This window comes from Vipera berus (genome assembly GCF_964194415.1).
Source record: "Vipera berus genome assembly, chromosome: Z".
NCBI lineage: Eukaryota > Metazoa > Chordata > Lepidosauria > Squamata > Viperidae > Vipera > Vipera berus.
The window spans coordinates 38,546,490-38,574,295 of NC_138205.1; the positions used below are offsets into that span (position 1 = coordinate 38,546,490).

Genomic DNA, 27,806 nt, shown 5'->3' on the forward strand with positions numbered 1-27,806 from the left:
ATATTTTTATGCATCGTTTGATCAAAGAAAATGAAGTAAAAATTAACTAAAAAAAAATCTCTACTGTTTTTTAACATAAGACTTATAAAACAATATGAAGAAAGGAGGGCTCACGTATACATTTCTGAGAAATAGGCTACTGAGGACTATGAGAAAATGATCTTACATACGCAAGATATACTTTTTTAAAAATTATATGTTCAGTAAAGTTTAATGTCCTCCTAAAACAAAGACACAGTAAAGTACGACACCTGGTACGACTTTCTACATTTATTCCACCAGCCTCCTCTTGAACCTGGACATCACTTGACTATTTCAAACATTTCTGGGAGACCTTCAGTTATAGCAAATTCTATTTTTTTTTTCTTGGCAAGAAAATTTAAAACAGTCAGAAACAATTGTTTTCCAGGGAAAAAAAGAGTGTTTAATAAAAGACAAATTACTACAAAAACTTGGGGGGAAAAAGACGGTCGTCAAGGGCATAGGTGTCACTTGCCCCATCTTTATGCAACTTACGTTATCAGTGGCTGAATGGAACAAAAGCAGTTTGTAGGATAAGGACTAGCCCACCGAGAATGAGCTTATGGTTATGTGGTTAAATGTCTCAGATGTATTCAAGAAGTCAAAAGAGCCCACCCTGGTCAAAAAAAAATCATTAAGTTACGACAACTTTACTTTTGCTTCTTGCGTCTTGGTTTCTGCTCCTTGTGTTTCTGTGCTCTCATGTCCTTCTTGAGACGTCTGTCCACCACTTTGAAATGGCCCTTGACTCCAGCAGGGCGTCGAACCTTCCGTCCTGCACCCTTCTTGGCCATAACATAAGTCACCTGCCTTTTTTCTTTCCCTAAACCTGCTTTCTTGTAGATACTGTTAGAGAGAGGGGAAAAAAAAGATTTGGTGGAAATCTTCCTTTCAGAATCTTTTGTCAAACTGAATAATTGTTTCCCCAGATTTCAGTCCAAGCCACTTTCCTCTTTCCTTTTGTTACTACACCTGTTCACCTATATCCCCCTCTAGATTGAGTACCACACAATGAGGTGACAAAAAGGCCAAATTTCATAAGTATTATTAATCCTGTTTTAAATAAGGACAGTCACGGGAGTAGAAAACCTCTATATGTCAAACTGCCCCCCTTTTTAACTTTCAATCCACAGGAAACAAAGACAAATCATTTCATTTTGCTGCTACTTTCCTGGAGACTTCTTCAGAGGTTGAGAAGACTGAATTGCAGCCCTTGACAAGTTGCCCATCCCAGTTAAACTGAATCTCTTTGTCCCAAACTGGAAACCAGATGAGTTTACTCCACAAAACGTAGTTAGCAAACTTATTAGAAATCCAGGAAGTTGTTCAATGTGTTATTTCTTGTTTTCTTTATTTCCTCTCTTCTGAAGCCTATCAAGCCTAAATCTGACCAGATTCTAATATGTGGGGAAACTTTACCAAAAAGATTTAGAGGTCAATGTAGTATAGCTGTTAAAATATTGAACTAGGATAGAGAAAGCCCAAATAACTGTTCAGCCAAGGAGCTCAAATTAAGTTTGTTAAAAATCTACCGAGGAACCTGTGAGTTCTACTTAAGAATAGGAACAGTGCCCTTTAGTGGCTGGACTTTTCTTTTTGTAAGGAAGATTGAGAACTGTTTAATTGTCCTGGACAAACTATCTGTAACTATCTCAACATTTATCTTAAAGCCTAACTTGAGCCTTGACAAACAACTCCCACATTCCATCTAAAACTAAATGCAGTATTACACTTTCCTCCTATAACTTTGCTTTGTTTATCATCTTGACATATACATTCCATCAAGATGATAAACAGAAACTTGCAGCACTCAGAAACTTGAAACATTATTTTTGGGCCTTTTAAACTGATCTACAAAAAGATTGCTCTAGTACAGATCAACCAGACATTCTTTCCCCCGTTTCAATGAAATATAAAATTCAATAAAGTCAAACAAGCTTCTTCTGCAGCCCATTCACTTCTCTCAAAGAAGAGGGAAAGTGTAGGGAAGCCACCCAGAGTCACTTTGCCCAATGAGATGGGCAATATATAAATTTAATAAACAAACAAACAAACTCTAATATGTAATTCAGGAAGCCTTAGGCTATCTGATAACAAAATACTTAAAACTCAAGAGAAAAGATGCTGTCTCTAATCTTGAGTTTGGACCGGGGGTGGGGTGGGGAGATGGGAGGAATTTATTCAGAAAAGTGAAAACCCACCTGCGTAGTTGGGCAGCCTTTTCACGCTCTGAGATGTCTATAGTATTCACTACAGATTCTGCTTTTTTCTTCATCTGCTCCAGTTTCTTCAACATCTGAGGGGAAGGAGACAGCAGTTATCACAGGAAAGAACCTCAAAGCATGGAGGTATCTATGTGTGGGGATATGTATGAGTCTCTACCTGGCTCCATCCTTTGAATGTTTAGTTCAAAAAAAAATCATACAGCAGAGAAGGGAGAAAATCTTTCTTTGTAGCCCTTACATATCAAGATGAATAAAGAACACTAGTATATATACATAATGCCAAGCAATAAAGTGGCCGAGTTGCTTCTGGACTTCTGTAAATGTAGTCATTATGATGAATGCAATGTGGCCAATAACTATGGCTAAAATTTTAATTTGGTATTGAGCAAACCAGTCAACAGTCTGGCTGGTTATATATAAGACAACCAGATTACATACGGTCTGCTTGGTTATAAAGAAGCATGGCCTTGCTTACTCGTCGTTTCTTGCGGGCCTTAGCTTCTGCTACTTTCTTGATGGGCCGAGCATTAATTTCACGCCAACGCTGGCGGTACTCTTCCACAGTCTGATGGTCCACAGGCAATGGTTTGCGCCGGTGCTGGTGCTCTTCCTGTACAAACCATTCAGGTAGCTCCCCTTCTTCCTCATTGAAAGTATACCTGGGAACAGGGAAAGAATGATAAAAGGGGAACAGTCAAGAGAAGCCCTCCCCAAACGTGAGGTAGCCAAAGCTTCTCTATCATAGTAAAAAAAAATGGATGTACATTTTACTTTTCTACAAATGAAGAAAGGAAGCGGAATTTAATTTTTGAATTTGGTAAAGATTCATGCTTGTCTTTTGACGTGGGGAGGGAAAGGGCCACAGTACAAGAAGGCATGGATGATACAGGGATGGAACCGTATTCTCTAAGTTGATTGGTCAGATTTTCCTTTTTCATGCTTTGGTCAACCCAAAACTGTCCATCTTTCCCAGACTTAGGTAACATCAGTAGTTTTCATTTTGCTGATGGCTGAAACTCCCAATGTTTGCTCTTTGTTACATAGGTCTAACTCGGATAAAGCAAACTTTTCTTAAACATCAGCCATCCGCAGCCTATCACATTCCTCTATTCAGGAGTCTTTTTTTCCAGCTGTATTTGCTTATGCTCTTGTACTTTCAAATCACCTGTTGAAAGAGTCATCAATCAAGTCTCTCTTGGCCTTGTGGGAAGTGGCAATGACTGCTCCTAATGCCAGTCCTTCAGGGTTTAGAACCCGAGCTCGCTTCACTGGAGAGAGAAAACTGCAGTCAATATTCTGGGCCAGCATCCCAGCACTATTCTTTAAAAATCATAAACAGATGCAATTGGTCTCCATTGCTCTTTTATTCCTTACCTGGATCAATAATGGGGACAACCTCAATACCACTTTGGCTATCTCGGATACGCTTTATTCCTGCCTTTGAGGCTGACAGCTCCCTGAAATATAGAAACACAGGGTGTAATTGATGGACCATCTCCTTTCTGGCATCACCTTAGGTGAAATGAGGAAAGCTACTTTAAATACACTACCCACCCCTCAAAAATTAGTGTCATAAAAATTGAAATTTGGATTACAAATATAGTCATATTTGCTGCCGTCTGTACACAGATAAAAGCTAATGGTAATAATCCAGATCTGAAAATATGGACATTAAAAATCGAATTCATTATCATTCATGTAGCTAGTATTTTAAAAATGAATTGCTGGCAAGTTAATTTGATGCCACATGAAAAATCCTATGATGACTGGTTTAAATTTCTAGTAAATTCATTTAGTAGTATATTGAAATGAGGCCATCAGGGAAAGCAAGGACCAGATTTATGTCAAATGCTAAAAGAAATTTGAAGATTAATATCAACATTTCCTTACATAAATCCATTTGTTCCTAAAACCAAAGCAAATTGGGTAGCTTTTTTCTTTTTTTAGATCAAGCTTATTCAGATATATAATTTAAAAATGGCAAACCATTTGTTTAAAGAAACTAATTTAACTGAATAATAAAGTTGCAATATATTAGATACAATTGGGACATTCAATAAAACCAATTTCAGAATGCCACTGAAGATAAATACCGTAACTTTTTTTAAAACTTGGAGATATATTTCGTAATGCAGAAAAATCAAATATCTATTTTATCAGCAAAGCACATTTATTCTATCAAATTATGTATTGATTTCTTTCTTCTAAAAATGAAGGAAGACCAAGGATTGGGGAGAAAGGAGACAAGACCAAGATTAGAAGTGTATTGTGTGACAAGGGATGGATTTCTCCCATACTTCATGTTTGAGGAAAAAAGACCTCTTGCTGCTTACATTCTTGTTGTGATAGCTTTCTTGTGGGTTGCATTTGTGAGAAAATGTGTGGAGGTAAGAGGGAAAATGTTTAAGACTGCAGCATAGGAAGAAAAGGTTTAGCTCCTTCCTGAGTTAAAGCAAGCATGAGAAACCTCTACAACTGTGGGTACTCTGTGCCAAATTGGTTCAGAAATATGGCTCAAAATTCACAGAATACTGAAACATGTTGTACAGAAATAATTTAGTGTCCCTTATTTTTCAAAGGTTGTTTATTCACTTTCAGCCTAAGACAAACAAACCTATACAGATAAAACACATTGCTTATTTTATTTGGAAGAGACTTCTATGAGGGAAAGAATAGAAGGACTTCCCAAAATGCAGTACTAACTCCTCCCATCTCAAAAGCAACAGAAAGCTCAGGAAAGGAACAGAACAAGCCTGGGGTTATATACTGTATTGAGCAATGGCTTTAGCCATAACTGACTGAATTATCTATACCCGTAGGAGTTCATGCCATTGACTAAGCCATAAACCTAATTAATATACCAAAACAAAATAACAACAAATATAAAGATTAATTATGGTTTGTTGCATAGTCGGTCAGATGTTTAGACTGGATTTGGTATTTTATCCACCTATCAAGTCCTTCCCAAGGACCTGGGATGGGCAGATGTTGATGTCTGATGGCATTAGAGATATCATTGCAGGATGTAAGCTATCTCAAGTAAAGTGGCCTTTTGCAATTGACTGATGGTGAATCTGTCAATGCCAAAGGCATTCAGGTGGTGCTTTGGCGCCTACTACAATTGGTATTACCTTTTCTTTCTTTAGCCACAAATAATTATTAGGGTTCATACTCAGCCAGATGTTTAGCATTATTATTATTAATTATTATTATTATTGGGAAGAATTTGAGAGATGCATAAAAATGCCAAATCCACTTTAAATATCTGGCTTACTCTGCAATCAGCCATCATGATAATAAACATATGACCTCTTAGTGCAATATATGCATCCTGTCCGTCATGACCTTACCTGTCTTCTTCATCGCTGCTGTTGCTCTCCTCTCCCTCAGAGGACTCCCCTTCAGACGACTCTTTTGTTCTTTCAGGTTCAAGACGTTCCCTGTTCATAGATTCAGGCACAGTTTCATGTTGTAGCAGCTTCTTTTGCTTCTTGCCATTCTTTGAGACTTAAAATTATTTAAAACATTTAAATTAGTGAAAAATCTTCCCTCCTTTCTTTCTTCTCATTACTCTAGATTCCTTGGCACTTAGATTTATGAAGGAGAAGAAAAAAAGATACAGCAACAAAATTCTCAGAAACACAGACATCAGACATGAAATGCTAATGACTTTTTAAAGGAGAAGTTATTAGGGCAAGAAAGGGGAAAGAAAAAAACAAACCAGTTGTCTGAGCCACTACTTTTTGAATTAGAAAGTAACATACTTGGGCAAGGTCCTAACTACAACCCCAAAAGCAATGCCTAAGGTTGTTTCCTATTCTGGACAAATAAAGATATACCTTTACATCTTTCCTCAGTATGATGCCCACCTAATTTTCCTAAAGTAAACATCTTGATTACAGAATTCTGTTTCTCATTGTGGTTGGTGCCATAACCAAGAAAACCTGCCTGCTGGCCTAAGATTTTTTAGACTGAGCTTGGATTTTTCTGATTCGAAGTCAGGATTTTAACATTTGGAATTTTGTGTGGTTTTGCTGGTTTGGGTTAACAGTGCCCTGCTTCTGGGATTATTTTGAATGAAAAGTAGAGTAGGACTTGCAATAAACAAAATGCCCAATTGAAGACTAGCTTATCATATTCTGAGTTCTCTGAAAATAGCAAGTTAAATAAATAGTCCTTGTATTGTAAAGACAAGGCAAGATCCATTTTCTGCTGAGCTGCTAAATTGTTTCAGTTCTTTTCTTTAAAAGTCCAATATAGGCAGTGGTCATCTTTCAACAAGTTTAAGTGTTGGAATTTAGCACCACACAGATTTAGTACTGATATCACATTTAATGCTAATGAAGTGCAAAGCACGTTATGAAGCAATGCCCGGAGAGCCTTGAAGGCATATGAAGCAATAACATCTGTAAAATTCCATGTATAATAACAAATGAAGAAGCAGTTTTAAATCCTTCCTCTCTTAACATTTACCAGGACATTCATTTTACAGTTCAAATTTCCCAACCTAATTTCAATTTGACTCTAGGGATTACTTTGAATTGCAGCCAATTCATATGCAATGGAATTTACATAGTTATGTTTATTACCAGGGAAGAAAGATATGGGACAAGTAGTTTTTAAAGAGGCTGCAATTTCATCCAAGTTACTCCAAAGAAGTGCTAGATGGATTTTCAGTGCACGCTGATCCCATATTTTCATTTATCATCCAACTTAGTCCAATACAGTCAAATAGTTTTACCTGGTGGATGTTCTGCCCAGTTCTGGGATAGGACTTGTGCCTGCCCAATCTCTAGTGCTTCATCAGCATCATCATCAATTCCAGCAAAAGCTTCCTGAACGAAGTAAACACAAAATTATTTAGATTATTTCTGGAAATGCTACTCAAAATATTACCTGACCTTCGCTCATTCCGCCGGGACCTGAAGACCTGGCTCTTTGAGCTCTCTGGCCTGGTCTGAACATATTAATTGGGATTTTAACTGTTTTTAACTGGGGTTTTATTGCAAGGTTTATATAATTTTTTAATTGATTTTAAGTTTTGTAACTGTTGTATCTGTTTTTAAATAACCTTGTGAACTGCCCTGAGTCCTACGGGAGAAGGGCGGTATATAAATTGAATAAATAAATAAAATTGAATAAATACTTTGTGAAACCCTGGTACTTCAGTAGTTTTAAAACAAAAGTCTCAGGTAATGCCAAAAGAAAGGCACTTCAGACCACTGGGAAAAGGAAGTACCATGTGGAGGTACCACAGGGAATGGAAGGAAAATATTGCTGTGGCAGCTGTTCCCAACTTGAATGCTCTCTACCTATGTGACTTTCCACTTCCAGAATTCTTAGCAATGACCATGCTAGGGAAGGGTGCATTAGACTCTTGGGCAAAGTTAACTCACTTTGCCAAACCATAAGCTCATCCGATGCTGCTCACGTTCTTCCTTGTCCTCCAGTGGTACTAACAGAGGGTTTCCTCCTTCAGCATTGTCTTCCTCCATCTCATCTTCAGAGGCAACTCTGAAACAAATAAAACAATGCTGCGGGAAAGCATAGACACCTTTCTAGCTGATCAATGTGGTAGTGAAGGCATAATTAAACAGTTGCCAGGAAAATTCAGGAACTGAATTGAAAATCCCATCTTAATCACTTATTGAGGAATAACTGGATTGCTCTGTTTTTCTTTTGCTCATCAAATCTGCATTCAACAAGTCCTTATTTCAGTTTCCAGTGTTTCCAAGTAGAAATGGAGGAGATTCATGCTTGAAATATTGGAGAGATACTGTGAATTAATCCCATCAATACCTAGCAAACAGACCAATATTCTCTTCACCTAAGCCTTTCAAAATTCCACTATTGCTACAGTATTAGGGATATATTAGGATTAGGATATGCTTTTTAAATAACGCCATCATTACTACTACTACTACTTTGCTACTAGTAATACTAATTAATTATGATGATGGAATAAAATAAAATAGAATACAATATTTTGCCAAGTGTAGTTAAAATTTGTCTCCGGTACAGAAGCACTCAGTGAACTTGCAAAACAACAGATAACAAAAATAATATGATGATGATGTGTATCCAGTAGAAGAAAATAAAGAGATAATAAATCTGAAAAGAGCCTGGAATGGTATGTAAAAAAAGGTAAAGGTAAAGGTTCCCCCGCACATGCGTGCTAGTCATTTCCAACTCTAGGGGCCGGTGCTCATCTCCGTTTCAAAGCCAATTAACTCTCAAATTCCCATGAAATAGCAGCATAGTTAAGTCAAATGGACCTTTCCAGCAAATTTGAGGAAATGGGTTGGGTGTATTCTTGTGACTCGGCATGTGTGCAAGCACTCAGAGAATCTACAATTGCTTTCCCAGATGCAGCTTTCTTTCCCTCTTTAACATCATTTCCACAGAAAGACCACTTGCATAAAGCCAATTTCAGCACAGAGCAACCACCACACTGGAACCAATTCTCTGGCACCTTCAGTTACCTTTCTGAGACACAGGCCTGCTTCAATTGCTTGGCCCGTTCCTCAACCTCTGCCATCTCCTCATCATCCAAGTCACTGGCCAAGGAGATGTCATTATCAGAGCCTCCTTCTTCAGAGAGAGAGAGGTCATTGTCAGCATTTGCGGATGATGCCACAAAAGCATCTGCAGCTGCCATGTCACCCTGGACCAACTCATGCAGTAGCTGGAAGTAAACAAGAGGAATGGTGATGATCACATAGTCTATTCCTTTTAGGTGATATTTTCTGAGAAGAATCAGCATAAACAAAAGAAATGCTTTTTGAACACCCAGAGCCATAGTAGGTGCAAGATAGGTGAGGCTAATTTGAGCATGTGGGCAAGGACTTTTGGGAGGATGGGATGGTAAGAATTTGTGATTAATTCTTCTAAAATCTACTAGAGTGCACTTTTTTTTGTATCGTAAGGTGAGCTTCCATGATGGAAATAGGATGATGTAATGCTCTTAAAGATTTTTTTTTTTGCCAAAACCAGGCTCAGTACACGCAGACACTGAAAAGCTTCATGACTCATTAAAATATTTGAATATGGGCATGTTGCCCATAAATAAAAATAAAGAAAAGGGCAGAAACTTATTAGGAACTGGATGGGGGTAGTGCCCCTCTCCCAGTACTTTTAGACCTCCAGGTGGCTCTGATATCATTAATCGTGGTATCTTTCTGGCTCACTTGTGGAGTCTGGGAATTGGGGGCACTGTTTACACTGCTTTCATTCTTCGTTCATGGTTGGTTCAGTCTGCTAATGAGGCAGAAAAGGTGTTTGTGTGTGTTTGTGTGTGTGTGTATGAGAGAGAGAGAGCAGAAAAAAACCATTCAAACAAAAGTTGGTTATATTGTGTTCAAAAACCTAGAGCATTAATAATATATTCTTTGTGTGCTATCTTGTCATTTAATGTAGATTATACAATCATTCCCAATTCCTTGGTGGTTATTTTTTCACTGAATCCCCCATATGTGTGTTTGATATATAAACTTCCAAACACTGATCAAGGTTCAATCTCCAGCAATCTCAAAATGCCTGTTCCTTTCCTTTTACAGACTGTGAAGAATAACATGTATGCTTCAATATGTGATGAAGGGGAAAAAATGAGTGAGACACAATTTCTGGTTATTCACCCTGATTCAGTGTCATCTCCTAACCAACTGGCATGTTCTCAGATCTTCTCTATTACCTGGTTTTTGCCAACTGCCCTAAGAGAGAACATCCCGGTGTCCCCATCATCTGCAACAGAAACTCCAGGAAGATCCATCTTCAGTTCAACACGTTCTCGTTGACGCCTGCGCTCACGCAGAATTTTACGTTTTTTCCTGGTAATGATGAAGAGAAAGGTTAATAACTTGAAGTACTTCGTATGAGTCCATTCTGCATTATGACTTGGTCTGAGGATGAAGTATGACCCGAAACAAAAAGTGGGGGAAACCAATATTACAACAACCCCAAGGCTTGGAAATTGGTGATCAGGGCAAATCAGCAGGGTGCTGGAGAAAAAGGGATCAAAGATGGATCTCCATTCCACACTAAATCTCAGTGGTCAAAGAATGCAAGAAAGTAGAAAAATATATGGGATGCATGTGTGTATATGTGTGTGTGTTATGTATGTGTGTGTATTCACATACACACACACACACACATATGCTCATGTAAAGGAGGGGGGAGGAGGACTGACTTCCCAATTCACTCATCCCAATTTTTTTCATCTTCCCAATTCCTTAAATCTTAAAAACAAAAGGTGATTAAAATATGAAAACAGAGTAACTATTATAAAGTGAGAAAAGGAGATTGTAAACCTACCAGAAATCCTATCAATCTCATCTTGAGTTCTACCATCCTTGCTCTAGATCAGGGGTCCCCAATTCCCGGTCTGTGGACCAGTACTGAGCCATGGCATGCCAGCAACCAGTGTGCACAAACAAAGCCCCTTCCACAGGATGCAGGCTGCACACAAAACCGGGCACCCCCAGTCTGCGGAAAGAACTCTCCATGGAACTGATCCCTGGTGCCCAAAAGGTTGGGGACCTCTGCTCTAGATGACAATAGATTTTATCCCAACTTTTTCATATATGATTCATCTTGATTTGAGCAGTGTGAATCAGCATGCTATACATTTTGAACTAGGGAAATCCTACTCTAAGTTTCTCACACTTTCTAAAACGGAATCTATTTTACAGAATTTCTACTTTTCTCTAAAATGTCAACTCTGGAAAAATTAGTCTGAAGAAGAGAAATGCTTCAACACACACATACAAATTTTCCCCAGAATTTTGAGCATTTTCACATATCCATATTAAAGGTAAGGATTAGAAGACAAAAAAAAGGACTTTCCAAGATTCTAGTTCTCAGACTACTGTAATAATGTCCACAATTTCCACTCCATAACTCTTGCTTGGTATAGCTTTACAAACATATTGATCCTGACTCAGATCTCCAATATGAGGTTACAAGAAGCAAGTATCCTTAACACCTCACAAATCCCAAACATTTCTCCAATTGGAGCAGATTTCTAGTCCAACATATGGCAGACTCTAAGTTGAAAAAACTGATCTGAATTCTGGGTCAAAATATAGTACCTAAACAAATGTAAATATGCAATTAACATATTTCCCATATTTGTCTTTATACAAAGCCTGATTTCTTATTGTAGTCATTTATTAGTAGGCAGGCAAAGGATAATTACAAAATGGACTTGTTGCTTTCTCCAAACTCACCTCTTTAGTTCAGCTATCTCCTCAGCTTTGAGCTGAGCAAGTTGTAATTCTAATTCTTCAGCTTCTTTTTCTTCTTCTCCTCTCCCTTGAATTTCTGGAGCTGTCTGCTTGGATCGCACTTCTTCCTCTCCTTCTTCCTCCTCACCAGAACTTAAACTAGAAATGGCAAAAAGAGACATCTTTTGAACTGTAAGCCGCCCAGAATCACATGATTGAGATGGGGAGCTACAGAAATTGAATTACATAAATAAAAATCTTTTCTTAATTAAAAAAAGCTGAAAATACTTGAGACTTACTGAAATTTACAGTCAAAACTAGACAATAAACAAGCAGAAAATTAGCTGAGGAAGGGGAAAAATCAAATAGAACTGTGTCTTAGCAAATTGAACAAAATGGTTCTGCCCTCTATCTCTCCCTTGGCCATAAGCTGGTAGAAAGCTGTGGTCAAGGAAGAAGGCCCATCAAACCAAGATGAGTCCCCTGTTTTGTAGCCAGTAAACTTCAAGCTAAACTTCCAGAGTTGGGTCCAATTCACTTACTTGATATCTATTTCCTTAGCTTGTTGTTTCAACTTCTTTACCAGAAACCGCCTCAATTTTGTTCTCCAATTAAGCAGGGCCCTAAGTAAGGAGAAGAAGACAGTGAGAGTCTACACATATCATTCTTGGGTTTCAGAAACCTCACAAGCAGGAAAGTTAATTGGTTGCTAGTAGGTTGGCGATGACTGACATGACATTTTTGGGATACTCAGGTGATTATAGTTAGGAAACTAGGATGGATCTTATTCCTCCTTAGCTTCTTACATCCCATTCTTATAAGCCAACTCCCATACCGGAGCTCCTTACGTCCAAGAACACGGATGTCTTGACAACAATGACGCACTTCCTCACTGGTTGCACTGTGATGTTCCAACTCTTCATTGTCAAAGACAATCTAGGAGATAAGGCAGAGAGGAGAAAAATAATGGAAAGGGTTCGCTCACTGGTACTTTGTCCTAACCAGAATTCTCTACTTTCTAATATAGTGACATCTTGATAACTAACAACTTCCAAAATCCAGCGCTCCCATCCCACATTCTAAAAGTTTCCACCTCTGCTGCACAAATCCTTACCTCACTGGCCTTGGCCAAGAAGTCCACTGGATTGGAAGCTTTTAGAAAATCTGTCAGACTGCAGCGGTTATAAAGAACTGTGGCTCCATCTTCATATCCTTCAGCCTAATCATAAGTAAAACAGAGCAAAATGGGTGAATAAAATGTGGTCTCAAGTAAGAGCCATATCTTTCCACCTAACCCTCTATAGTCTAAACACCAGACCTTTCCATCTTTCAATCATTATTTCCACTCATAATGAATACTCTTCTCAAACTATCAACAGAAGCTCCCTCCATAGCTATCGTTGGAGAAATAGCAATGTTCCCCCATACTGACCTTTGGCTTCCTTTTGGACACCAATTCACTCACAGACTTTGCCTGCACCTCCACTTCTTTGAAAGCAAACTTGGGGTCAAAAAATTTATTGTCAATTTTATCTGGAGCAAAGTAACCTAAAAAGAGATGAAAGATATTCATAACCAAGCAAGTCACTATTAATTAAAATGATCACTTTTTTCTCATCACATGCTTTCAAGCCATGCTCTGGAGAATTTGGGAAACAAATTAACTATTTACAGGATAGTTTTATCATACTAGAATAATTAGAAATGGCAATTTGTCACATCCTTTTTCAGACTACAGAATATTTTAGCCACACAGTGGCAGCAGAGGATCCTCTATCCATCAACAACTTTTGTATATCCAGCCCAGAGTTGCTTTGCATTGTAGACTGGTTGGCATATACATTTAATAAATAAATAAATATATATCCTGCAGCACCACTTGCAGATAACAAAGCAAACTCCAATGCTATATTATGCTGGATTTGCCAAATCAACCAGATTCATTTGTCCCCCAGCTGGCAATCCATTCCCTTTCCCCCATTCTAGCACTCACCCTGGCAAATCACAAAGATCTCAGCTGACTCGTTACGTGAGGCTTGTGGCTTGGTGGCTTGCACTTTATGGAACAGCTGCTGAAAGATCCACAGAAGGGGCTGGTAATCCCGGGAACGGAAGACCTTCGTGATGAACCAGCCACCCTTTGACAAGAAGTCACAGGCCAGCTTCAGGGCTGATAGTGTAAGGCTTGCTGTCAGGAGAGGTGGAACAGAGAGGAGAGAAAAGGAACAAAGCTAAGGAAAAGTTAGATTAGCCTCTGAACTTGTAAATTTACTCTAAGCTGCCATCAGTTGTACACTCATTCCAACTGCATCATCACACGGTAAAGATAATAAAACTCACCACCCATTACACAGAAGGGTTATAAGGATGGCAAGATGCTTATTTAATGCCATTTATAACCCTTTTTTCTGATAAAACTTCAATAGAAGACAGAAACCCATTTAATGTGATTAGAGGCAAGGGAAGGAAAATGATTTAAACCCAGAGAATAACCCTGATGATCAACAATACAATCTTTGTTCTTCAGAATTAGAATCATGGAGATAGCTAAAAGTTTAGGTTCAATTATTGTACTAAAAATGGGAAACAAAATCAATTTAATGTGTTATTTGCATATTAACACAAAATTCAGTTAAACGACAAGGAGTTATTTCAAGCCTTCAAGTAGCCAAGTAGCTATTTGCTTCACCGGGGCAATCAAGAAGGGAGATAGAGGGAGAAAGTGAGTAGCATCACTGCTGAAGCTGTTAAAAATGCAGACCATGACTTCCAGTTTGCCATCGCGGCCTCTGCGGACGCTGGAAGACGAGCTCCATCTTCCGCATTTGATTTTGCTCCATTGGGGGACCCTGGAAAGGGTCGAAAGTCACCCTGTAGGGGTGATGAGCAAGGAAGGGATCCCTCCTGATCGCGGGAGGGCGGCAGCCCTTCCACTTGATCCGGGGCAGCCTTCCAAACCGACAGAGGAAAGACTGGCCATAGCAACATGGCTCGTCACTAAGCTGCTGACAGCCAAACTTACCATCAAGCACCTTTAAAGCAACGCGGATGAAACTGGGTGAGATCTGATCTTTTCTTTAAGACCTTAAGTATTTTTTTTCTTCCTGCAAAAACTGCCCAAAGTATTTTTACCCCTGTGAGGAGAGAGGGAAGATAATTTCTACCCCACCCTCTAAGAACAGCGGTGACTGACTACCCAGGGGAGTTAAAGCACTATAAGAACAATTTTAACCTAATTGGATCTATATGTTTCTGAAATTTGGGGATCAAAAGTTTTCTTATTCTTACTGGAGACTTTTGTTTTTATCTAAAAAAAAAGAAATTAAACTGAAAAAGGATTTTAGAAAGTTTGGACTTAAAAAACTTTAAACGGCATCAGTGACATCTTGTGGCAAAGTATGGTATCACAACTTGTTATAGCCTAAAAGAGACTTGGCTTGAAGCCCAGACTTCAGATAAAACTCTTTCGACCTTGATAGATACCATCTGTGAGAAACTCAACTGTAAAGAAAATTTCTGGATAGCATAATTAGCCATTGCATCCTTATTAGCTCTCTTTATGTAATGGGAGTTCTATAGAATACTTTAGGAAACGTCAGGGAGTCCATGAGATCGAAACAATTTTCATAATAATACTAAGATGAATTTGCTTTATTCACTCTCAGTGAGTAAAATTGCTGAAGCCTTAGCACAAATCAAGGCAATGGCACCAAACAGTCCTAGCAGTGACTATATCTGTCACCATCAAACACTTTCAGTTTTTTAAAAGGGTAATTTCACTTAAGAATATCCTTGATAAAGCAGTAAATTTATTTTTATTAAATTTTGAGTGTATCCTTTTACTATTCTATGTAATGAAAACTATGCAAAAAACATTTCTTTGGCATATTTAAATACAACTGATGGAAAATAACTTGTTTGATTGAATTGCAAGCTAAACTCACAGAATGCTGTTTTTACATGAAAGAAAAACTGACAAGATAAATTATGGATATTCAGACAAGGGGATCCAGACATTTTCTTGAAAATGAATCAAGTAGGCCTATCACTTCAAGGAAAACAACTGACAGTATGTGTTGCCAATAATAAAATTCAAGCTTTGAAGTAAAAATCAAGTTTTTTTGGAAAACTAGTAACAGTGTAACAGAGTTGGAAGGGACCTTGGAGGTCTTCTAGTCCAATTCCTTGCTCAAGCAGAAGATTCTGTACCTGAGCTCCTCAACCTTTCCAGCTTGGTGGCCCGGAAGGAAATAAAGCAGCAGGGAAATGTGCACATGTGTAACTTGCATGCACATGCACAAACAGACACATGCACAACAGCGGCACTAGCACTCACGTGCATGCACAAATGAGCCATTGGTGCCCACGCACAGGCGCAAACGGGCCGCTGGAGCCCATGAGATGCTAGCAGCAGTGCTAGCGTCCACGTGCATGTGCAAATGTGGCTGCTACTGTCCATTCAGTGGTGCTACCACAAGTGGGGGGGCTCACCAGCTATTCCCAGGGCCCAGTGGCCAACAGGGGACCCCTGCTCTATACCATTCTGGATAAATGGCTATCCAATTGTTTTTTTTAAACTTCGGTGATGGAACACTCACAATGTCTAGAGCAGGGATCCCCAACCCCGGGTCTATGGACCAGCACTGGGCCGCGGCATGCCATAAATCGGTCTGCACAAACAAGTAAAGCCCCATCCGCGAGATGCAGGTAGTACATGAATCCACGCCCCTTCCGGTCTGCAGAAAAACCTCTCTCCATGGAACCATTCCTTGTGCTCAAAAGGTTGGGGGCCTGTGTTCTAGAGGACAACCATTCCACTGATTGTTTTCATTGTTAGGAAATTTATCCTTAATTCTAGGTTGGATCTCTATTTGATAAATTTCCACCCATTACTTTTTGTCCTAGGAAACTGATATCAGGATCCCTAGTCCTTCTCTTCATTAGAGTAGACATACTCAGTTCCTACAATTGTTTATCAATTCACCAGTGAGCCTAACAACTTCTCGTAAGATCCATAATGATATTAGCAAATGTGATTATTTGACACAGGCAGTCCTCACTTAACAACCCTAACTGGGACTGTAAACCTTACCGCTAAGCAAAGCAATTACTAAGTGAGAATCATGCGGCCATGACTGCTTTCCAGGTAGAAAAGAGTTAATTTCACATCTTTGGATTTTGTTTACACACTAACCATCCCCCCCCTCTTTGGAAAGTTTAACTGCCTAATTACTGTCTTGAACACAGTGAAAGCAAGCAAATTGTGCCACAGGCTATGCAAACAGCTTGGTCTCTTGAAAGCACTTCCTTTCTTTCTCTCCAATCTTTTCACTCTGAAGGAAGGAGAGAGAAAAAGCAAACTATTTCTGTAGGCAAACTCTCCTTTGCTTTGACTTTCCTGTTGCCAGCAACCTCCCCAATCTTTCTGCTCTGTATGTGTGTAGAGGTAGAGGGGGGTTAGAAGGGTCAAAGATTTAAGTGTAGAAAAACAACCTATTAATTCCCATATTTTAATCAAACGGGCAGAAACCACAACACCAAATTTCAACAGCGTGATCTTTGAACAAGAGGAACTAAACATAGCTTTTGGGTAGCATGGTACCAACATAAGTACTGGGCTATCAGGCATATCATGTTTACATGTTATTTATTATTGCTCCTGTATCAAATTAGATGTACAAGATAGTTTGTTGTAAAATCCAACTTAAAATTTAGGCTATATTGATCAGTGTCTATTCTGCAAAGCCCCAAAACCTGTTTTCTTCTCTTCTAGAAGAGGCCCCCATACCTTGAGCAAAGGCATCATGTACCCAACTGGCACCTACGTTGGGAGCCCCATCATTCAACACAACATCCACTTTCCACGTCTTCAACTCCTTGCGCAAGGCCTGGGGAGAAAGACAGCTTAAATAACATCAAAAGACTGAATAAATGCTGCAGCTTTGTGCTAAGAAACGTTTGATACTATCAATAGTAAATCACTGCCCATCTTGTGGCAAGTGACGACAACAGAGAGACAAGGCAATCTTTTAGCCTGCTTTTAAAATTAATACTATTTCTTTTCTGAGGTCCTAGACTAATTATGCAATTTTTACAATACCAATATTTTAACAACATAAAGTCTACTAGGATTTATTTACTTGCTTATTTCATGGATTTACGTGCATTTTTGACTCCTAGCGACCACTCAGATAGACTTTGTCCATGGCAGTCCTTATATGATGAAAACCTCTGAATGAAGCTGGCAAGTGCAAAGAAAGCAAAAGCCAAAACTAGCAGCTGTCAAGGCAACGGCATCAGGGAATCATACAAAATAATTACCTGGCGACACTTCTCGGTGGTGATGTCCTCCTGCAGTGTTACCACATTAGGAATGGGCTTGATGGGGACCAGATCAACCCCTAAAGACGGAAGAAGGGAGAATAAAGAAGCTAACAAGATAAGACAAAACAAAGCTATCAAAGCTGTCATTCCAGGCTTTTTTTCCCTGTCTTTCTCAAATCCACCCTATTTTTTAAAAATTTTGTTACATGTTCCTGTGATGTCTTAAATGTTATACAGCACCTTGAGTTTAATTTTGTTCTTTTAATTGGAGGCCATGTACACCAGCTAGTCCTCAACTTACAACCACATCTGGGACCAGAATTTCCATTACTAAGCAAGGCTGTTGTTAACTGAGTTGTGACCAATTTTATGACTTTTTACCAGTTAAGCAAATCACTGAAGTTGTTAAGTCAATCCAATTAAGTGGATCACATGGTCTCTAAGCGAGTCTGGCTTCCCCCAATGACTTTGCTCAATGGAAGCTGACTGGGAAGGTCGCGAAGGACAGTCCCATGAATCTGGAATGCTGTAACCATAATAAATACATGCAGATTGCCAAATGCTGAAATCTGATCACATGACCATGGGGATGCTGTGACAACTGTGTGAAGTCTGGTCATAAGGCTTTCTTTTTGGTGTTGTAACTTTGAGCAGTTGCTAAATTAAGGATTTTAAATCTAGGACTATCTGTACATTTATTTTTGGTTTCTTTCCAGCATTTTTCTTAAAAGTGCAGGGTCTGCTTTATTCAAACGAAATGTTGAGCCATTGCTGCTAAAGAAATTGATCTACTGACTTGTCACCCAAGCCTGATATCATGGGCTGAGGGAGAGTAACTGGCCCAAACTCACCCAACTGGCTTCAGGACTAGAACTCAGTTTTCTGGTTTCTAGCTTGGTGCCCTAACCAGTATACCAAATTGGCTCTTATCTTATAAATCTGAATAATACGACCATACTGCTTAGATCTGCACATATTTTTACATTAAGAGTCTGTATCAGGGTCCCTAACCCGAGGCCACTGCCCTGTACTGGGCCACAACTCATTCAAAACTGGGTGGTGCAAGTGGTAAGTGAGCGCACTTGCATGTGAAGCTCCATTTGTGCTGCAGTGGACGCACATGCCCACCACTTGCACAAATGGACCTGCACACGCAAGCACAGGTGCCTGTTACTCACACAGAACCGTCCCCTCTCCCTCCCCCCCCCCCCGTTGTCAATGGCACCGAGCCGCAAAGCAAGAAACGTTGGGGACAGCTTGTCTATATGATATATGCAAGTAATACTGGACATCAGTGACAAAAACCTGTGCCCACAAATGCCATGCAATGTCCACTTTCTGGATTACCGTATATACTTGAGTATAAGCCGACTCGAGTATAAGCCGAGACCCCCAATTTCACCCCCCAAAACTGGAAAAAGTTATTGACTCGAGTATAAGCCGATCCGCCGTTCTGCAAGCCTGAATACACAGGAATACCCTGTGTGGCCGCGGCTCGTCGGCAGGTCTCCGTTCCTCCTGCCGACCTTTGGGGAGGTTTGGGCGCCTCCCCAAACCTCCCCAAATGTCGGCAGGTCTCCGTTCCTCCTGCCGACCTTTGGGGAGGTTTGGGCGCCTCCCCAAACCTCCCCAAACCTCGGCAGGTCTCCGTTCCTCCTGCCGACCTTTGGGGAGGTTTGGGCGCCTCCCCAAACCTCCCCAAACCTCGGCAAGTCTCCGTTCCTCCTGCCGACCTTTGGGGAGGTTTGGGCGCCTCCCCAAACCTCGGCAGGTCTCCGTTCCTCCGCGCAGACCTGCCGACCTTTGGGGAGGTTTGGGCGCCTCCCCAAACGTCCCCAAACCTCGGCAGGTCTCCGTTCCTGTTTGGGGAGGTTTGGGCGCCTCCCCAAACCTCCCCAAACCTCGGCAGGTCTCCGTTCCTCCGCGCAGACCTGCCGACGTTTGGGGAGGTTTGGGCGCCTCCCCAAACCTCCCCAAACCTCGGCAGGTCTCCGTTCCTGTTTGGGGAGGTTTGGGCGCCTCCCCAAACCTCCCCAAACCTCGGCAGGTCTCCGTTCCTCCGCGCAGACCTGCCGACCTTTGGGGAGGTTTGGGCGCCTCCCCAAACGTCCCCAAACCTCGGCAGGTCTCCGTTCCTGTTTGGGGAGGTTTGGGCGCCTCCCCAAACCTCCCCAAACCTCGGCAGGTCTCCGTTCCTCCGCGCAGACCTGCCGACCTTTGGGGAGGTTTGGGCGCCTCCCCAAACGTCCCCAAACCTCGGCAGGTCTCCGTTCCTGTTTGGGGAGGTTTGGGCGCCTCCCCAAACCTCCCCAAACCTCGGCAGGTCTCCGTTCCTCCGCGCAGACCTGCCGACCTTTGGGGAGGTTTGGGCGCCTCCCCAAACGTCCCCAAACCTCGGCAGGTCTCCGTTCCTGTTTGGGGAGGTTTGGGCGCCTCCCCAAACCTCGGCAGGTCTCCGTTCCTCCGCGCAGACCTGCCGACCTTTGGGGAGGTTTGGGCGCCTCCCCAAACGTCCCCAAACCTCGGCAGGTCTCCGTTCCTGTTTGGGGAGGTTTGGGCGCCTCCCCAAACCTCCCCAAACCTCGGCAGGTCTCCGTTCCTCCGCGCAGACCTGCCGACCTTTGGGGAGGTTTGGGCGCCTCCCCAAACCTCCCCAAACCTCGGCAGGTCTCCGTTCCTGTTTGGGGAGGTTTGGGCGCCTCCCCAAACCTCCCCAAACCTCGGCAGGTCTCCGTTCCTCCGCGCAGACCTGCCGACGTTTGGGGAGGTTTGGGGAGGCGCCCAAACCTCCCCAAAGGTCGGCAGGAAGAACGGAGACCTGCCGAGGTTTGGGGAGGTTTGGGGAGGCGCCCAAACCTCCCCAAAGGTCGGCAGGTCTGCGCGGAGGAACGGAGACCTGCCGAGGTTTGGGGACGTTTGGGGAGGCGCCCAAACCTCCCCAAACAGGAACGGAGACCTGCCGAGGTTTGGGGACGTTTGGGGAGGCGCCCAAACCTCCCCAAAGGTCGGCAGGTCTGCGCGGAGGAACGGAGACCTGCCGAGGTTTGGGGAGGTTTGGGGAGGCGCCCAAACCTCCCCAAACAGGAACGGAGACCTGCCGAGGTTTGGGGACGTTTGGGGAGGCGCCCAAACCTCCCCAAAGGTCGGCAGGTCTGCGCGGAGGAACGGAGACCTGCCGAGGTTTGGGGAGGTTTGGGGAGGCGCCCAAACCTCCCCAAACAGGAACGGAGACCTGCCGAGGTTTGGGGACGTTTGGGGAGGCGCCCAAACCTCCCCAAAGGTCGGCAGGTCTGCGCGGAGGAACGGAGACCTGCCGAGGTTTGGGGAGGCGCCCAAACCTCCCCAAACAGGAACGGAGACCTGCCGAGGTTTGGGGAGGCGCCCAAACCTCCCCAAAGGTCGGCAGGTCTGCGCGGAGGAACGGAGACCTGCCGAGGTTTGGGGACGTTTGGGGAGGCGCCCAAACCTCCCCAAAGGTCGGCAGGTCTGCGCGGAGGAACGGAGACCTGCCGAGGTTTGGGGAGGTTTGGGGAGGCGCCCAAACCTCCCCAAACAGGAACGGAGACCTGCCGAGGTTTGGGGACGTTTGGGGAGGCGCCCAAACCTCCCCAAAGGTCGGCAGGTCTGCGCGGAGGAACGGAGACCTGCCGAGGTTTGGGGAGGTTTGGGGAGGCGCCCAAACCTCCCCAAACAGGAACGGAGACCTGCCGAGGTTTGGGGAGGCGCCCAAACCTCCCCAAAGGTCGGCAGGAGGAACGGAGACCTGCCGAGGTTTGGGGAGGCGCCCAAACCTCCCCAAAGGTCGGCAGGAGGAACGGAGACCTGGGGAGGTTTGGGGAGGCGCCCAAACCTCCCCAAAGGTCGGCAGGAGGAACGGAGACCTGCCGAGGTTTGGGGAGGCGCCCAAACCTCCCCAAAGGTCGGCAGGAGGAACGGAGACCTGCCGAGGTTTGGGGAGGCGCCCAAACCTCCCCAAAGGTCGGCAGGAGGAACGGAGACCTGCCGAGGTTTGGGGAGGCGCCCAAACCTCCCCAAAGGTCGGCAGGAGGAACGGAGACCTGCCGACGTTTGGGGAGGTTTGGGGAGGCGCCCAAACCTCCCCAAAGGTCGGCAGGAGGAACGGAGACCTGCCGACGTTTGGGGAGGTTTGGGGAGGCGCCCAAACCTCCCCAAAGGTCGGCAGGTCTGCGCGGAGGAACGGAGACCTGCCGAGGTTTGGGGAGGCGCCCAAACCTCCCCAAACGTCGGCAAGTCTCCGTTCCTCCGCGCCCTGCCTGCCTGCTTCTTTCCGCTGCGGAAAGAAGCAGGCAGGCAAGGCGCGGAGTTTGGGGAGGTGCGCGCGCACCTCCCCAAACCTCCCCAAACTTCGGCAGGTCTCGGACGGCGGTGGCTTGGGAGAGGTGCGGGCGATCCCGGAAGCACCAAAGCCTCGGCCGCGCACAAGTCCTCGGTAAGTTTTTTTTGTTGACTGGAGTATAAGCCGAAGTGGAATTTTTCAGCCCAAAAAGTGGGCTGAAAAATTCGGCTTATACTCAAGTATATACGGTACTTGGCTAAAATTCAGCAGTAATTGCACGCACACACACATACATGCAAATTGGCTTAACACAAGTCCATTAAATTACTGCTAGGTTTAGTGCGCTAATTTTAAGTTGATCTTAAATAACCCTCCCATCCTAACTCCTCCTGTAAAAAAAGGATAGAACCTTTCAGTCTCACTTCTCTGGAGATGTCACTCCATTGCACCAGGCTCCCTACGGCCTCAGCAATCAAATTGTTTTAAGTATAGGTCCTTCACCTACTGCTCTGCCCACCCACAATGTTTTGACTATTTGAAAATGCTACATTACTATCCTATAATCACAATATCCTTTCCCCTTGTTTTTGCTGCACTTGTGCTAGATAGCATGCTGGCAGAGATCAGCTCATAGGTATTGGCACTGAGAGAGAGCTCATGTCTTTATTCTGGTGGAGACATCTGGTGGGTCATGGCAGAAAATACATAAAATTATTTTATTTTTTGTCCCAGATCATTTCTCCACCCAGGTTACTCACCGATAATAAGACTGGAAACCGGCATAAATTTTGAGGCCACCTGCAGCCTATAGATAGAACAGAATCAGATGTAACTCTGAGCATCTCTCAGTCAACAATGACACTGGAAAAGCGAGAATGATTTTACCATGTGTTTTAAGTTAAGAACAGATTTGTTTTAAATGTCAACAGAAGAATATGCAACTACCGTTTGAAATGAATGAGCTGGGGTCTATAAAATTCATAGTCCAAATCTTAGCTGAAGTGTTATCAAACAAATTACTCCATACTGCACATCTAAAATACAGAACTGTGAATTCTGGCTTGCTTGCTTGCTTGCTTGCTTGCTTGCTTGATTGATTGATTGATTTATATTTATATACCGCCCTTCTCCCGAAGGACTCAGGGCGGTGAATTTTACAGTGTTTTAAGAATATTTTTAAAAATTTTGCAAACCAGAGGCCACAAGCAAATTAGTGTTTGATAATGAAAGTGCAGAATCAGAAAAATCTGAGCTTTTCTTTTCAATAAAGCATGGAGTCTTACCCAATGAACCACTAAACCTGAATATATTCAGAACACAATGGAGGTTACATGACAAATTAGATTTCTTTTATAAAGAAAAGGAATAGTTTTCTTAGAACGTATTATGGTATGGATAAAATGCAAAGGAAGATATTTTTTTTCTTCCTTTCTCATACTAGGAGCATTAAGGATCAGCTAACAAAAATAAATGCTTTTTTTCTATAGGTAAAGGTAAAGGTTCCCCCGCACATGCGTGCTAGTCGTTTCCAACTCTAGGGGCCGGTGCTCATCTCTGTTTCAAAGCCGAAGAGCCAGCGCTTGTCCGAGGACGTCTCCGTGGTTATGTGGCTGGCATGACTAGACGCCAAAGGCGCACGGAACGCTGTTACCTTCCCACCGTAGTGGTCCCTATTTTTCTACTTGCATTTTTACGTGCTTTCGAACTGCTAGGTTGGCAGAAGCTGGGACGAGTAACAGGTGCTCACTCTGTTACGCGGCACTTGGGATTCGACCCGCCAAACTACCGACCATCTGATTGAAAAGCTCAGCGTCCTAACCCACTGAGCCACCGCGTTCCTTTTTTTTATAGCACTTAGTTAAATATCAAATGACCACAAAAGGCAAATAATTGGCAACAATTCAAAAAAGTTTGAAAAGGGCATTATGAGCACAAAGCTATTAAAGGCTATACGTTGCCTCCAGGATCGGAGGCACAATGTCCCTGAATGCCAATGGCAGCAGGATGAACAGAAAACGTCAACAGGATCATGTTGGCTTCCCAAAAGCACCTGCTGGTCGCTCTGTAAAGACAGGCTAGATCAGTGGTGGCGAACCTATGGCACGTGTGCCAGAGATGGCACTCAGAGCCCTCTCTGTTGGCACGTGTGCCACCACCGGCACCAGCAGCAGGTCCATCAGGCCGCCACCACCTCCTGGAGCAGGAGTCCCGCTCAGCACAAAGGAGGCAAAGTGGCCGACTAGCAAGCTCAAGTAGATGTGGTAGAACAGAGTCACCAACCATTGTCGATTGGCGGACTGGAAGAAAAGGGAGGGGGAAGCATTTTACATGCGGTCATGTGTGCATGGGGCTGCAAACAGGCACATGCGGCAAATGGGGCGGGGCTAGTGCCTACGTGATACTCACTAGCCCTGCCCCATTCTTGTGTGGCGCAGTGCCCTGTATCTGCACCCCACGGCACGGCAGCGGCCATTTTGTTGCACCTTGCAGCATGGTGGCCTGTTTTTGCGCCCCTGGTTTTTGCGTGCCAGAAGTGGCACTCAGAGGCGCCTCCCTTCCCCCCCCCCCGAGGACACCACAATGCTGATGCGGCCCTGGCACTTTGCAATAAATAAGTGGAGTTTAGGTTGTGGTTGGGGCACTCGGTCTCTAAAAGGTTCGCCATCACTGGGCTAGTTATGTGTGGCTTGATCTGGCATAAAACTTCTTGTATTAAAAAATAACCAGAGCCCTAATATTTAATAATCTAAAATCCTGGAAATCTTAGAAAAACTTTCCAGAGTGTTCACTGATATATTTGAAGGGTTCCTTTTTAAAACTATTGGATTTAATTATATTTATGGCACTGTAGCTCCACTGGAATCAATATCATGATTCAATTATGCCTCACTGATTTCAAGAGCTGAATTATAAATAAGACTAAATTTGAAACCAACTGTCCACATCTATATTTATATAAAATATGTTAGCAATTATAAATACTAAGTATTTCCCCCCTCAAGGCAGTGAGATTTCTCATTGCTTTTGGAGATTTAACAAAACAAGCATAACCATACTTTTCTTACTCAAAACAGTAGAGGAACACAGGCAATTCCTATTCCTGGGGATCATAATCATGCATTTGTGTATGTTCTAGCTATTTTGCTATACTGATGGACTGGGAACATACATTTGGCTTACCTATTAGAATAGAAGAATAGAATAACAGAGTTGAAAGGGACCTTGGAGGTCTTCTAGTCCAACCCCCTGCTCAGGCAAAAACCCCTACACCATTAACTTGCCCTAATCTTGTGGGCTGACTTCTAAAGAAAATCTACAATAATATTGCCTTGTTTCCTCAGATGGCCAAATTTTCATAATCCACTTAATTCTTCACTGGATAAGGAGAATAAGAGGACAGTTTGAAGCAGTGACAAGACTACTTGTCTAGGTGTATCTAGTGCATCAAGAACTGGAGGGCTATAATCTTATAGAAAAAGACTCACAAATACTTGAACTGGATACTAACCATCCTCCGGGAGCGGCACACAGATCCAGCAAGGCACGTGACTTTGGGAGGAATTGGAATTTGCGGTTCAACTGGATCAACTTAAAAGAAGAACGGGAGCGAAACCCTGGAAAAGAAAGGTCAACATCAGGCACAATTCCAGCTATAGCTATGAGGCTCAAACTCTACCCCAGCAATTTGAAGAGTGAGCTGTGAGCTTTAAGGAGTCCAATTAGAATTTCAAAATTAATTCATTGTGTTAGAAACACAAGCCAATGCTTGCCAGTGAAAAAAGACCATGCCCAGCACCAACCCCATAATATTGATAGTGACACAGGGTTAAGTTCAAACTATGAGCAGAAAAACTCAGATTCTACTCTAACTCAGTCACAGAAGTTCACTCTCAACTTGGGGCCACTCTCTTTCTCAACCCAATCTATCCCACAAAGTTGTTGCTGGGGAAGAAATGGAAAAGGGAACACTATATATGCCTTGAGGTCTTAAATGTAAGGAGGAATAAACATCAAATAAGTAAGTAAATAAGCAGAGGAAGCACCCCCCCAAAAGAAAAAAGAATGAATCACGATGCCATGATTCAGGTCACCATCCAAATGATCCCAAAAAGCACTTAGAGTTGAACAAAGTGCTTACATGAATTTATTTTGGAGGCAGTATCACTATTAGGCAGTCACATTAAATGAGATACCTCTAAAGCAGACATGTCAAACACAAGGCCCGGGGGCCGGATCCGGCCCGCAAAGTGGTTTCATGCGGCCCATGAAGCCATCCTGGAAACAGTGAGGGAACGGCCCCCACTGCCTTGGCCCTGGCCCAGAGACCCTCCTTCTGCCAGAGACCCTCAGATCTGTCCCATTCCTGCCCAGGCCCCCATAGGCACCCTTGATGCAAACGATGTAGAGCTGGCCACGCCCACCCAGTAGGCCATATGCACTCTAGCCACGCCCACCCAGTAGGCCACGCCCACCCTGGCCATACCCACCTGGCCCCCTGAGGGCAACCGCAATGCTGATGCGGCCCTCAATGAAATTGAGTTTGACACCCCTGCTCTAAAGCAAGGGTCCCCAAACTCTTCAGCTCATCAACTCTTTCATGAAGTTTCAGATTGTTCACTGACCCTCAAACATTACATACAAATAATTTAATAAACACTACTTTAACAGTACTACAAATGATAACAGTAAAAATAATAAAAGGCTGCTTTCACTGGTTTACCATCCAACCCTGGGTAACCCTGTACTGCTAGCCATTTTACCTTCAGGACTAGGGACTAGCATGGAGATCTACAGACTCCAAAAGATTGATTCCAATGGGAAAACAGCCACTTGACTCTCCTTTTGACCTCAGCCATTTATAGATCCTTTAGTTTAGATAGTCCCATGAAATCTTGTTGGCTGATACTGCCCATGTTGGGGAACATTGCTTTAAACCAAGAGAATGAATGCCTGTAGTGAATGTTTATTCAGATCTTACTGTTTTGCTCTGGCAAATGTTTGAATATAAGAACTTTGAGATTTTGGCTGAAACCATCTTTTAACTCTTTTAATCAACTAAACCCCCCCCCCCCTAGATTTCATTAATGTTGTGTTCGGTCACAACTCCCATTCTTCCAGCACTCATGTTGGAATTTGTCACATAACGAAGGGATTTGATACAGGAAACTTTTTTATTCCTGCATTCTGATTGGCAACCATGAATATGTGACAGAAAGAGAGAATAGATATCTGACAATCAATAAACACTCATTAGCCAAAACACCGCGCCACAGACTCTCTTACATAAAGGATCAACTCTAGGACGCCAAGAGAGCGGTCAGGGTGACTATTCATTTCTCTCGAGTATCAACTGAGCGTAGGGACAGAAATATATTTTTCTCTCCTGGCGAACAAACTCTCCAAAGTTGATGTGAAGAACAATAAACCGAAAAAGAAGATAATGTATATTAAACGTCCCATTTTCTCACCGGTCTCTTTGGCCAGGTGATAAAACTTGTCTCTTCGGCTCTTTCCGACTTTCCCCTTCTTGCCCATCGCGACTAAGAATCAGCGGCCGCAACAACTTGGACCCAAAAATTGAGGCTCCTGCACCAGAATCACACGTGCGCAGGACCTGCTAGGACCGCCTCCCTCCTTGTAGTTCTTCCTCTTCCTTTTTTTCGTGCCAGACTTCCGTCCGAAGTTTTTTTTTCAGCCATTTTGTGTGTGTCATTAGCC

General features: G+C 42.9%; 1 protein-coding gene across 1 annotated transcript; it reads right to left on the minus strand.

Moving 5' to 3' along the window:
• Positions 1–182: 182 nt before the first annotated feature.
• On the minus strand, positions 183–27,742 carry FTSJ3 (FtsJ RNA 2'-O-methyltransferase 3). Its single transcript, XM_081344861.1, has 21 exons — positions 27,557–27,742; positions 25,597–25,702; positions 22,847–22,893; positions 17,789–17,868; positions 17,256–17,355; positions 13,461–13,655; positions 12,900–13,015; positions 12,582–12,686; positions 12,303–12,403; positions 12,010–12,090; positions 11,471–11,626; positions 9,937–10,072; positions 8,729–8,931; positions 7,643–7,760; positions 6,988–7,081; positions 5,597–5,753; positions 3,621–3,703; positions 3,412–3,514; positions 2,722–2,905; positions 2,223–2,317; positions 183–867 (listed from the first exon to the last, which is right to left on the minus strand). Exons 1-21 carry the CDS (start codon positions 27,621–27,623, stop codon positions 672–674), a joined length of 2,523 nt encoding a protein of 840 aa, XP_081200987.1. The 5' UTR covers positions 27,624–27,742; the 3' UTR covers positions 183–671.
• Positions 27,743–27,806: the final 64 nt, after the last annotated feature.